The 13113-nt window shown below is 40.8% G+C and overlaps 2 protein-coding genes across 3 annotated transcripts; one reads left to right on the plus strand and one right to left on the minus strand.

Moving 5' to 3' along the window:
* clec11a (C-type lectin domain containing 11A) lies at positions 1-3091 on the plus strand. The gene is made up of 5 exons (XM_079291029.1): positions 1-110; positions 839-953; positions 1145-1252; positions 1671-1754; positions 1964-3091. The coding sequence occupies exons 1-5, from the start codon at positions 18-20 to the stop codon at positions 2374-2376; spliced, it is 813 nt and encodes a 270-aa protein (XP_079147155.1). The 5' UTR covers positions 1-17; the 3' UTR covers positions 2377-3091.
* A 411-nt stretch (positions 3092-3502) lies between these two features.
* On the minus strand, positions 3503-11980 carry selenol (selenoprotein L). Of its 2 annotated transcripts, none has more exons than XM_079290683.1 (9): positions 11823-11980; positions 10595-10673; positions 10385-10438; positions 8502-8547; positions 7797-7924; positions 7509-7623; positions 6733-6855; positions 6098-6235; positions 3503-4630 (listed from the first exon to the last, which is right to left on the minus strand). In XM_079290683.1, the coding sequence occupies exons 1-9, from the start codon at positions 11926-11928 to the stop codon at positions 4493-4495; spliced, it is 927 nt and encodes a 308-aa protein (XP_079146809.1). In that variant the 5' UTR covers positions 11929-11980; the 3' UTR covers positions 3503-4492. The 2 variants fall into 2 exon arrangements, with proteins under 2 accessions (XP_079146809.1, XP_079146808.1); XM_079290682.1 differs by having other exon boundaries at positions 3503-4704.
* Between the last annotated feature and the right edge of the window lie 1133 nt (positions 11981-13113).

Here is a 13113-nt window from a genome sequence, read left to right on the forward strand (position 1 = left end):
TTATTAGGAAGCAGAAGATGGGACCGGCTGCCACCTCGCTCGCTCTGCTGTGTTTATGTTCTGTGGGAGTGTGTGTTCCTACAGGGACGGCCGCCGCAGCACCAACACAGGTCAGGACTGATTGTGTGTACTGTGTGTGCGCTTGGACTCGATTCACTTAAAACTGTGTTTCATTGGAGATGTTGCTGTTGCTTGTCTGTTTCTTTGGGGTGAAACACCATTCACAGTGCTCAGAGTGCTGTACATGTGTATAGGAGGGAGTCAGGTCAAGCTAAATAAATCAAGCTAAATACAATAAACAATGAGACGTTTTTTGCTGAATATTATGTTGAGATGGTTGAAGTGCAAATAAACCAGACACGTTGAGGATGTTGATGGTTTTAAAGACTAGAATTGATGATGATACACAGAGAGGAGCGAGTCCATCTGGTCGTTTTTTCCCCTCTACTAAAACGTAATGTGTGTGTCAGACCTCAAAATGAAACACGCCTCTCCCTCAGTCAGTCCATATGCCACAGAGGGAACATGTTGACACACAGGGTGTTGCTGATAGTGATTAAAGTACACATGGTTTCAAGTTCAAACTGATTTTTTGGACAATACCAAAGGTACAGATCACAAACACCCCACCCGGCATATCATTTAGAGGATAATGAGGATGATAAGCGAAACATTTACATCCATTGTGGTCCACGTTATTGAAGATGTATGTTTATACATTTTGAGATGATTATTTATGTGTATATGTGATAAACATTAAGAAGTTTAGAAATGGGTAGGACCTTATAATTGCACCTAAGAAGTGTTTAAAATTACAATTGCTCTCTCTGTGTGCCAGGCATCCCTTTCAGAGGTGAAGAGGGCGCGAGGGGACGTTCCCGATATTCTTCCAGAGCCTGAACCAGAGCCAACCAGCCCAGTGTCAGACTTTGAAAACTCATACAACTATGTCTGTGAGTCTCCATATCCAGATCCAGTTCAGCTGTCATGCTTCCTAACACTATGTCATCACTGTGGAAAATAACGGCATCATATATTAGTCTGACTATGAGCCTTATCGCTGTACTCTAGCACAGTAATATTTCATATTTCATGAATGCAACACATTTCTCTTTCCTGTCCTTGTCCTACTGCATTCTGTTAGTGTCCAGATTAGCCGATATGGACCAGGCCATCCACAAGCTGAATGTTGGTCACTACATCCTGGATGTTAAAGTCAGCCAGTTACTGGACCGGCTGACCAGGGTGGACGGTAAGACGATCACAACACATCCACATTTCTCCACTGACTTTTTTTCCCTTTCCACCCTATATATATATATATATATATATATATATATATATATATATATATATATATATATATATTTCTGGCATTTCACCTGAAGTAAGTCATGTTCATTGTAAAATGGACAAATGGATAGGATACATGTGGCGCCCCCCTCAAGGTATTGCACAGGATGAAAGAAGCAAGCTGAATGAAAACGACGCTGAATGAGAATGAATGAAAGTGAATGAGATGAACTACATTTGGACGTCCTCCATAGACCATCATTACCATTCAATCCATTAAATACCATTGATAAATACCATTAAAAAAGGAAGTCAAGAGGACGATGCCCTGGAATAACTTTCATGTCTCCTTGTTTGTTGTTGTTGTCACCTGGCAGCTAAAGTTGAGGAGCTGGAGGACAGCATCCGGGTGGTCTACCATCACAGCAAGGCCAACCGCAAGGAGATGGGAAGACTGGAAGGTAACAGAGTTACTTTCATACAACTCCAAGTTAATGCCAATTTAGCTCTGCGTCTGCTGTGAAAAATAAGCAAAAGGGGGCGCTTTGTTCACCATAAACTTTGTATGGTGGTAATATCTAAATGTTGCGTTGCCCTCAAGTGGACAACAAAACATCTGTTGATGCACGTTTTAAGACTGGATGATTGTCTCGTTTTCTCTGCTTGTCAGGTTGCCAGAAGGGACACCGGATGGGATACAAATGCTATCTCGTGTACAATAGCCACGAGGACTACGCCGGAGCGTCCAGGAAGTGCCTGGAGCGCGGCGGTCGCATGGCGATGCCGCGCGACCGCAAGGAGCAGGAGGCCCTCGCCGACTACGTCAAGTCCTTTTTCCACCCGGGGAACTGGCCCGTGTGGCTGGGCGTCAACGACCTGCGATCTGAGGGCATGTACCTCTTCGACGACGGGACGCGGGTCTCGTACTTCCAGTGGCGCAAACACTTCCTGTCCAGCCAGCCGGACGGCGGGAGGCGCGAGAACTGCGTGTCGATGTCGTCGGACGACGGCGACTGGTGGGACCACTACTGCGATCGGACCATGAACTATATGTGCGAGTTTGATGACAGGGTGTCACTTTAAGAATAACTATTTTTTTCTTACTTTGAGCTTCAGTCATTATAATCATGAGAAATAAAAGCCCATTCTATTTTCAAATAACTTATTGCCCTTTAATAGACACTTAAAACATAGCTGGATTGGTGGAGTCTTAAACTTCTCCATTAGAGAAAGAATGTGTTTCAATGGAAATATCAATTATAATTTCCTTTCTATATGCTATTAGTGCAGCATTAGTGTTTAAGTAGTTACCATATGCATGTAGGATAATGCTCAATAAGCAATGTATTGCCATTTAAGTTCTAAAAGTACGGAAAAAGTAAGATTAGTTAACTTTATCAGATGAAGTTAGTATAATAAATATATTAGTCATGCAGCTGCAGTGATATGAATGTAAACCAGTCAGGACTCTGCTGTGATTTCACACCGGCGATTCTAAATATTTATTCAAAGTTTGCAATAAAAAAAAAAAGGAAACCATGAAAATCTGGGAGGCGCTTTCTGCAGAATCAGCACATAGTGAACCTCTTGAAGATATAAATCAATGTGTTTGGGCTGAACAGGAATAGGCCAGTGCTTAGCTGCACTGCTGAGCTTTGAAGCTGTTTTAACAAAGTCTGGTCAAATTGCTGATTCTTCAACATCTCAGACCAGAACATTTTCCCACAGTATGTAAAGCAAAAGAGTTGTATATAAAACACTGAATGTAAGTGCTTTTCATAAATCTGCCTCATCAGTAGGGCTGGGTATTGTGTGATATGTTTTGATACAGTGCTGGTACCAAAATGACACGTTTGTGAGAACTTACTTTTAGAAATATAGGACTAGAGACACATTTTTCTACGGAACCCTTTTTTATTTAACAAAAGAAGCCCAAGTTCTAAAATGTTAAATGGTGTCTAAATATATGCAACTATACAATGTTTTTCTAAAATTGGCAAATATTTTGATTTAAATCAAGAACATTCTCATTAAATTTTAGGACAAGAAGACTACATATCTTACCGACAGTTTTTGGTACATACCGTTTTGCATACCCAGCTCCTACTCATCAGAAATCCTGGGCTGTCATCCTGTGGGATTTTAACATCAAACACCACACAGTCTCTGACAAATTATGTTGTTATTTTATTCATAGACAACAGATCAGATTTGTAGCACACCAGCAATTATGTCTTTTTTTCTACTGTAAAATCTCAAAGTGCAGTTTCATGATTACATAAGAAAAAGAGGATGCAGCAGCAGCTTTCATCTCTACCCTGACCAGCCACTAAGTAGCCAGTGATATCATCATGTCTGGGTAATGTAGTCATTTGTCCCTTCCAAAACTAAAAATGTTCCCTCTCACCACCACTTAGGGCCTCCAAAATCCAAGCCTGCATAAGTCACCAATAAAAGGTGCAAAATACCAAATTCAGAGCGTATCTGTTGACTCCACAAGGCTCTCAACATGGTGATGGCTGAGCCGGTGGCTAGCAGCTAACGGTGCTAACAGCACAAACAGTGCAAATCACAACAGTACTGATAGAGCCACCTGAGTGGGAAACCGGAGGGTGGGCCCTAAGAGGGTCGGCACTGCGTGTTTAGTAGTTACTGCTGTATGAGCGCAGTGGTGGTGATTAGCTAGCTAGCGGGCTACAACAGAGACTCACATGCAACAGCATGCACGAGCAGCCGGCCCGGCTACGTCAACACAAAAACTCGGATTATAACACACACACACACACACAGAGGAAGAGTGACTTCAGTCTCTGCTCAGGTAGACATTACTCCGCTATATCTTTTCATAGATAATAATTGTTTGCTGCTATATTAATGCTCTGAAAGTCAAATTCAGCACCTTTGAAGTAAAGCCTAAAGGAATGCCATATTCTCCAACATGACAGATTACAGTGACATTGCTAAAATCATACTAAACTATATTGCAATCCAGTCGTACCGCTCATTTTTTGAAAGATGCTCCCATCACAACAATGACACGACAAAGAGAAGAGCCATTCGTCTTTGATTTACAGTTCTGCATCGGTCACATTTCTTCATGGTGTCATGAATGCGAGACGTGACGTCATAAACGTGAGTCAAAGAGCTGCTCTTCCTCTGTGGTGTCAGTGATGTGGTAAAAACAACAACAACAAAAAGATTACATTAAACCCCCCTGATCAACCCAAGTGTCTCCAGCATCTTTCACAGCTCGTCGTCCACATGTTGATGTTACTCTGCTGAGTCGGCAGAGCAGCCTGAAGGGTCCAGGGCCTGCAGGATGGCCTTCACAGTCGGCCTGTCAATTGGGGATTTAGACGGGTGAGAAAGAAGGACCTTCCCAGCTTCATCCAGCAAAAAGTCACCTCCCATCTAAAAATACCAAAAACACATTAAAGCTTGTTGTTGGAATGCTGTTAAGTTGCTTGTGATGAAGCCTGTCATTTAATAACCTCTGTTTATGTGTGTCAAACATGATGATTATGTCTCCTCTCCCCCTCCCTCCCCCACCCAGCCCCACCCTTTCAAAATAAAAGCCCCATGGATTAACTGTATTTAAACAAGCTCAAAATTAGGCTTTTTTGTTAAAATAATTAATGCTCTTACTAATACTGCGACAACTACTACTGCTGCTGCTAATATAGTATTACTACTACTACTACTATAACTTTTGCTGTTGCTACTATTACTACTACTGCTCCTGCTATTACTGCTACCATCAATATTATGACTACCACTACTGCTATTACATATACGACAACTGCTACTACTACTACTGCTATTCATGCTACTAAAAGTAGTAAAACTACTACAGCTATTAGTACGACTCCTACTAGTACTACTACTGCTACTTCTTCTACTGCCATTACTACTACTACTACTACTACTACTACTACTGTTATATTAAATACAACAACCAATACTACAGCTATTACTATGACTACTGATACTACGTCTTCTACTACTTCTTCCAATTACTAATACTTCTACTACTAATAATACTTCCACTACAACTACAAATATCACTACTGCTACTACTAGTACTTATTCTAATGCTACTAATACTTCTACTGATAATACTTCTACTACAACTTATACTACTACAAATATCACCACTGATGAAATTTTTTAAGCCACAGAAACCATTAGAACATCAAAATGTTCAGCTCTTTCAGGAGAGGGGTGATATGACTTTTCATAGTTGGAATCTTTAAACTTTTTGAATTATTAAGCTTTTTGCAATTTTTGAAAAATTGGATATCTATTTTCAGCAATGTTTTTGCAATTAATTTCAAATTTCAGCATTTTCAGCAGGAAATGCATTTTCTAGTTGTTTTTGTTTTGCAGCCTGAACTAAAGTACAGAATGGAAGAGCCTTTAAATAGCATATGTCATGTTTTGAGTATATAAGGATCATCTAATTGAGACCATTAATTAAAGTAAATGTAATTTACCTTCACGATCAAAGTTGCACAGAATGGGACTGATAACTGCATTTCATTTCAGTGGAAGTTGTTGAAAGTGTCTGCAGGTATTTCCTTTGTCAGTTAGCAGTTATGAACCAAAGTAATTTCTCTCAATTTGAAAAGGCACAGCACAGAGAGGGGGAGGTGGGAGCAACTTTTTTTTTTTTTTTTTAACCCAACGTTTAACCCAACCCAATCTGAAAATTTGGCACACATTTCCTCGGTTTACATCACCGATTCAGGTTCCTACATCAGCACCTCAATGCCAAAGTATTTGCTGCTGTGTCGTCCATCTGTACCTGGTAGATATCTTCCAGCAGATGAGGGGCGACAATGGGGAAGTCTCTGTCCACAGCTCCGTACTCAGAGTACTGCAGCAGGCAGCCGAACCTCATCACCTTGGCGTAGGAAGAGCCGAGGCCGAAACTCCTGTATACCTGTGGCAGAGACGACATCTGCTGTGTTAGGAATGTGTAATATTTTCTGCAGAAAAAAAACAAAACTGGATATGAAAAGTATTTTGTGGACGACCTATTCAGTTTTTTGACACAGACACACACACACACACATATCATGATTGACGATCGCTTCTGTGACATGTGGAAAATCTTCTGTCTTCATATTTGGTTGCTTGCCCTGGTTTCCATCTCACATCTGCTAACATCTGGTGGTTGACTTTTCAGAATGTTAGTTTGGAGGCTTCAGCTTACTGGGCTTTCAGGACACATCATTAAACAGCTGCTAAATAAAACAAGTCTCTAGTCTCATGCACCTACCCACCTGCACTGAATATAAATATAGCTACACTATAATAGCATGCAGACAGGTTGAATCTGCTGTAATCTGATCCTCATATTTGAAATTTACAGAACAAGACAAAAACATTTTTTTTATTTCCTTATCATGTTGTCAGTTGATTCAGTCACGGCCTCACCTTTCTCTGTGGATCCAGCAGCATGTCGAAAGTACATCCAGTCTGTTCCAGCCACACCTGAGCCCCCTCCAAACCCCCGAAAGAAACTACCAAGACCCGCACTGACAGAGCCTCCAGGGCAGCCTACAGAGACGCAAAATGAAACAATTTCACAAAAACACTGATCGCAAGCCTGTAATGGGTTATATCTGTTCCACTCACTCCGTCACAACACGAGTCATTTATTGATTTCGAAGTAAACGGGTGGTGGCTGCAAGGCCATGGAAAAAAAAATGTTTGGACACTTCTGTAGCGAGCGCAGAGAAAAAAAAGATTTAGGAGTCCACATGGTTAAAGGAATAATTCAACATTTTGGTATACATGGTGTTGTGGAAGACTTCTAGGTTAATCGGGAGAAGAGAGTTTTTGTTCACAAATCAATAATAAAGTCTTCAGAAGATTCAAGTTTGTCTTTGTCTGTTTATTCTCTTGCAAGAGGGAAGAAAACACAACAGCTACGTATTGCGTAGACTGTGGCAAAGCGTCGACGAAGTATCAGACACCACATCATTTTATTCATACAAAGGCCTCCTCTAGATAAATCATACATAGGGGAGTACAGGTCTTTTGACACAGGCTGTCTTGATCTGCTCATTATCTAGTTTCTGCTAGATGCGTTCAACTGGGAACCAGTTACGGTTTCAAGGTAAGATGAGACTTTCACCTGCAAGTTCCTCATTACGGCATAGTTTTAACCACACGTAAGGTTCACTGACCTGAACTGAATGTTAACTGACCTGATGGGCCTCCAGCTCTGCCACGTGGTCTCGTCACGGTAGTCATCCAAAATGTCGGATGAGGACCAGCAGCGGCTTCTGACCCTGACCCAGGTACCGACCCAGGGTCACGCTCCTTCAGACGACGATGAGACAAACAGTTCGATTCAATCAAAATACTTGGATGTTGCATGGTAAAGATGTCTCTTTGTACTGATGACCAACCCCACTGTGGGTTTTAATTGACAAAAAAAAAAAGCCGGTAAGAACATTCAAGTTCAGGTTGTGACCAGCAGTGTGTGAACTCACGCTCCACTCCGTCCATCGGTGAACGGAGTATCAGGGCTCAGGCGGTCTGCGATCTTTCTTCCTGACAGCTGTCTGTCTGTTGTCTGCAGATGTCTGTCCACACTCTCCAGGAAGGAGTCCCACTCATTCTGTGTACACACACACACACACACACACACACACACACACACACACACACACGGGTTGAAACTATGAAACTAAACAGATCCCAGTATACATCAAGTCAATCAGACAGGGACAAATTACATACAAAAATAATGTAAAAACATATTTCGAAATAATTAAAGGAATCGTAAAATGAAGTATAACTAAAACTGGACAAAGACCTAATTCACTCTTGTTTCTAAGTTAACAAGCACATAGCATCAAAGTCTAAAGTTATTTTTATCAAATGTTTTTATGTCACAGAGTCACAAAATAGACATTCTGCATTCTGACTTAATGTTATTGTTGTTGATTTGTTACAGATTTGTAAAACTGCACACATTCTACATGACTTCCTGGAGAATTAGAATACAAATCCATGCATATAAATATACACACTGCATTTCAGGGTTTCATTATATTGACATTTAACCAAAGATGTGGACCACAATCTTCACTGTGTGCAGTGTATAAAATATGTCTGTGAATTTAAGTCATAATACGCAACATTCAAAGACCTAATGTAAACTTAAAAAGGCAAAACGTTTCACGCATACACACCTCAAGCTGCAAGAGTTCCTCCACCTGCTCTCTCACTGCTGCGTGGCTGGAAAAGTGAGAAACGTTCTGTGATAAAGAGGCGTCCACACTGATCTTTATCCATTACATTAATAACTAATAAGATCCAACACCAAGCTGCAGGTTTTTCTTGACTGTTCGGCCTGGTGTGTGTTGTGTTTGTGGAGGCTATTTGGCTTTGGATCAACTGTATGTAAAAAAAAAAAAAAAAAAAGAAGACAGTTGAGGAGTGGGTTGGATGTCAGTAAAGGGGACGTGCCGGTTTGAGCAAAGTTCGATGGTTTTGGGAAGGATGGAGGGAGAGTTATGATGTTTGTGTTCTCATCTCTTTTTGGTGCATTTGGCTTGGTGTAATGCAGAGGGCTCCCTTGTTTGTTTCCGCACTGTTTTGCCTTAATAAACTTACATAACTTATCCTAGGGCTGGGCGATATGGCCTAAAAAAAAAATCTCTGATTTTTTTACAAAAAATCCGATTCACGATTTAAATCGATTTTTTTCCCCCAAAATTTTTTGCAGATGACAGAAGCTGTTGAAAACAATTTTTTCTTTTATTTTGTGATGATTTTCCCAAGTAGGTTGATAAAAATAAAGTGCAAACAAAACCTGAACATTGTAGAAAGGTGCCTGTAGTATACAAAAAGTATTTGGTCACTCTTTTGTTTGCCTGAATCATTTAAATATAAAATTAAATTAAACATAACATTAAATGGCATTAAATAGTAGCCTTCCATTGTAAACAACTGTGCAAATGTAACTTTTTACAGTAAGCTTTTCTAACTGAATACACTGATACAAACACAGCATGAAATAAAATGTATATGACCCTTTAACATTCACATTTTCAAAAGTGCAACATCTGATCTAACATCAACATAACATATTTTGCACAGTAAATAAGTGCATGTAAACAAAATCAAGTGCATTCACAACATAACCAACAGTATTAAACAGTAGTGCATGTTTTTTCTAAATATTTTTTGCCAGGAAGACAAGCCTGTCTACTACCTCTGGCTTCAGGCATGCACGGTGGCATGTAACAATGCCCCCCCCCACACACTGAAAAGCCTCTCAGAGGGGGCACTTGTAGCTGGCACAGAGAGGTATTTCTTTGCTAAAGTACTTAGCCTTGGAAAGTTAAGTTGGTGACGCTTCCACCAGTCAAGTGGATCGGTGTCTGGGTCAACCTGCTGGACCACAGGTCAGTTGTTGCGGAGTAGAATGACATCCCCTCCAGCTCCGCAGAGATCCTTTGGCGTGTACTATTGTACAGCCGAGGCAAGGCAACGTCAGAAAAATGTTTACGGCTTGGTAGCACGTACCTGGGGTCCAAAGCTTTGAGACGGTGAATAAACCCCGGCTTTTCCACGGTGTATATGGGCACCATATCTTTTGCGATATACATCGCGACTGCATCCGTGATGGCTTTCCACCGGGCACTCTTCTTCTCATGCGGAGTACAGTTGGTGAATGTCTCCAAAATGCTGGGTTGTTGTTGTGAGGTGGCGGCGGCGGCGGCCAGCAGTGAAGCTGCTGGCCGCCATTGTTTTAGTTTGTAAACAATGCGCGCGCACTCTACTACGGGAAAAAGGGGTGGGGGCGATTTTCTCGATTTTCAATAAAACACATCGCCTTAAAGCACACATTCGAATTAATCGATTAAATCGATTTATCGCCCAGCCCTAACTTATCCCTATCATTTTTTTAAATCACAAACATAAGTGTGTTCACTATTTCAAATGCTAGAGGGGATGAAAAAGGGGTCAGGAAAAATAATTATAGACATTATTGCACATTTAAGATATACATTTGTGTAATTATCATCACTATTATCATCATTTGCTATGATTATACATTCATACTTACTGATAATACTTCTGCCAAATGTCCTCTGCCTCACTCTTCTTCTTCACTCCTATGCTGCTCAACAGCAACAAAACACAGAATTGCGTCACAGTATGAAACAATATATATATATATATATAGTCAAACCTTGATTAAAACAGTGGATTGACGTCATAGTACTTGAGCCAGTGACACGGCCAAATGATTCTGCAGGTGTTGAGAGCGCCTCACCTTCTGTAGAAGTCTGCTCCGGCTGTGATCAGGCCGAGTAAAGTGGTGATCTTATATGGGACAAACGTCTCCAGGGATTCTGGATGAGTACAAAGGGACACAGTTACAGGCTGATTTGTGCAATGTCACTGTGTTGGCAGTAAGCACGTAACAGCGCCTACAAATAATTATATTGCGTGGTAACTGTGGGTGAAAAGTTAAATATTGACGTTTTAGAATACGTGGTAAAAATGACCTTTGTATTGCTGTTGCGCTCGAGCGCAACAGCAATACAAAGGCAAGTTATTGTTACTGTACTGTTACCAGTGGCGGCTGGTGTAAAATGTTCTAGGTAGGGCCATCCTGTCAATTTCAGCAAACATCCCAGTATGATTTAATGCATTATTATTATTACTTGGCAGTTAAATATTTAACATGTATTCCAACACGAAAACAATCAGTAAATAACACTTATATAATATAATATAACATGTTAATTTATTGAGATGCCCCTATGGACCTTGTTATAGGAGGTAAAGATCAGGAGAAGTAAACATTATAATTTTATATAATTTTTTGTTTGTTGTGTGGCTCATGGTGGGGCCATGCCCCATGGCCCTCTATTGACCAGCCGCCACTGACTGTTACTGTTACTTTAACAGTTGTAACACTGCAGTTTGAGAAGTAAACGTGTTCCGTTCAAACCCAGACGTGTCTTGGTCGTCATTAGAAGCTCCACTTCACAACACAGATAATATGTCCCGTATTTCACTGCTTCAAACAACACGGTGGCTGTTCACAGTTCAAAAGTTGAAGGGGCGTTCGCATGAAATGTTAAAGTAGGGAACTCATTTTTGCGATTATTCCGAAACTACATGAATGCAGCACAAATGACCTTTCTCGTAATGTTAAGAAACGTAATTACCTTTCTCGTAATAGGCCTATTAAGGAATGTAATTGTACTGTAATGACAAAGAGACAAACCGAGCCGGTAAGACAATACGGAGATAACTATGTTGACCCAGCTGTTGTCCCATCTTCCCGGCACTGAATACGTTAATGGTACGTGTAATAAAACGTACCGGACTACTTTCAGCTCTATAATAAGCGTGCAATCGAATAGCTTTCTTGACAATAGCGCACATACAAAGTCCAAACTTATCTTTCTTGACAATAGCGCACATACAAAGTCCAAACTTTCAATGATATCTGTCCCCACAGATGCAGACCTCTTCCGCATCAGTCCTACCTTCTGCCTGGTCCTTGGCTGTCTGTAGAAGGACTTTGCCCAAGTTGACCATCAGAGTCAGAGCACTTGTTAAAGTCTCCTCCGATACAGTCGCATCCTCGGCCATGATCACACCGCCTCCTTTCTCACCTGCAGCCACAACTGACAGTCAACCGACAGCCATGTGCGAGACAGTGTAAAATGAGCGATCACGTGACAAAGTCACGCGGTAAAGCCTTATATGGGAGCTCTGGCCAAATCCCAAATGTCCCCACTAAAGCCTCAAACCCTGAACCCTCAAGGACTTACTGACGTCACCTGGTAAGTGGTTGCGTGTGAGAGACTGTGAGCTCTAGAAATGGTGTAAATAGGAACGGGACAGCCCTTTGCTGCAACATATCACCTGAGCATGAAAACAACAACAAATATGATGTATAACTGTAGGCATTTATTTTATACTTTGTACTCCCTGATTTGAACGTCTTCCAGGCTTTTTCCTCACAAGATCACAAGCTTCAATGACAAAATCAAATATTTGATGAATAAATAAATAAATATTCTCTGATTTCATGTTTATTTTTTGTTCCATCTTTAACCCTTAATGTTTCTGTGCAAATATAATAAGACAGGCTGAACACATGTGATCGGTCCTCTTTGTTTACGTCTCCATGCATCCACTGGTTACCCTGTGTTTAACGTCACATTGCAATGATTTGTGGGTAATTCCCTCAGCAAAGGCAGCATAGGCCATATCCCAATGTCCCCCCTAAACCCTCAAACCCTGAACCCTCAAGGACTTACTGACGTCACCAGCTAAGTGGTTGGGTGTGAGACTGTGAGGGTTTGAGATGGTGTAAACAGGAATGGGACAGCACTTTGCTGCAACATCATGTTAACGACATGAAAACGACAAAAAAATATGATGTATAATTGTGTGTATTTATTTTATACTTCGTCTTTCAGGATCTTTTCTCACATGACAAAATCAAATACCGGTATTTGATGAATAAATATCTTCTGATTTCATGTTTATTTTTTGTTCCATCTTTAACCCTTAATGTTTCTGAGAACATTTATTATGACAGGCCGAACACAAGTGAGCAGTCCTCTTTGTTTACCTTTTTTTTCACGTCTCTATGCGTCCACTGGTTACCCCGTGTTTAACTAAACCCTCACGGACTTCGCGGCAGCGCGCCTCAAAGTCAGATCAGTTTCAGTTGTTCAGGAAGTTGCAACCTTTACGTTAGAAGAGTTAAGTAAGTGAATCATTTTGAATAAAGTGAATAAAGTATTTTTTTGGATCATATCAAAT

The sequence above is a fragment of the Melanostigma gelatinosum genome, assembly GCF_949748355.1.
Source record: "Melanostigma gelatinosum genome assembly, chromosome: 19".
NCBI classification, from domain to species: Eukaryota; Metazoa; Chordata; class Actinopteri; order Perciformes; family Zoarcidae; genus Melanostigma; species Melanostigma gelatinosum.

Bases quoted from the DNA above. Each gene is read 5' to 3' on its own strand.
- clec11a (XM_079291029.1), top strand. From the start codon at position 18: ATGGGACCGGCTGCCACCTCGCTCGCTCTGCTGTGTTTATGTTCTGTG. The intron at 111-838 runs GTCAGGACTGAT...TCTGTGTGCCAG, and splicing joins CCGCCGCAGCACCAACACAG to GCATCCCTTTCAGAGGTGAA. The intron at 1,755-1,963 runs GTAACAGAGTTA...TCTGCTTGTCAG, and splicing joins GGAGATGGGAAGACTGGAAG to GTTGCCAGAAGGGACACCGG.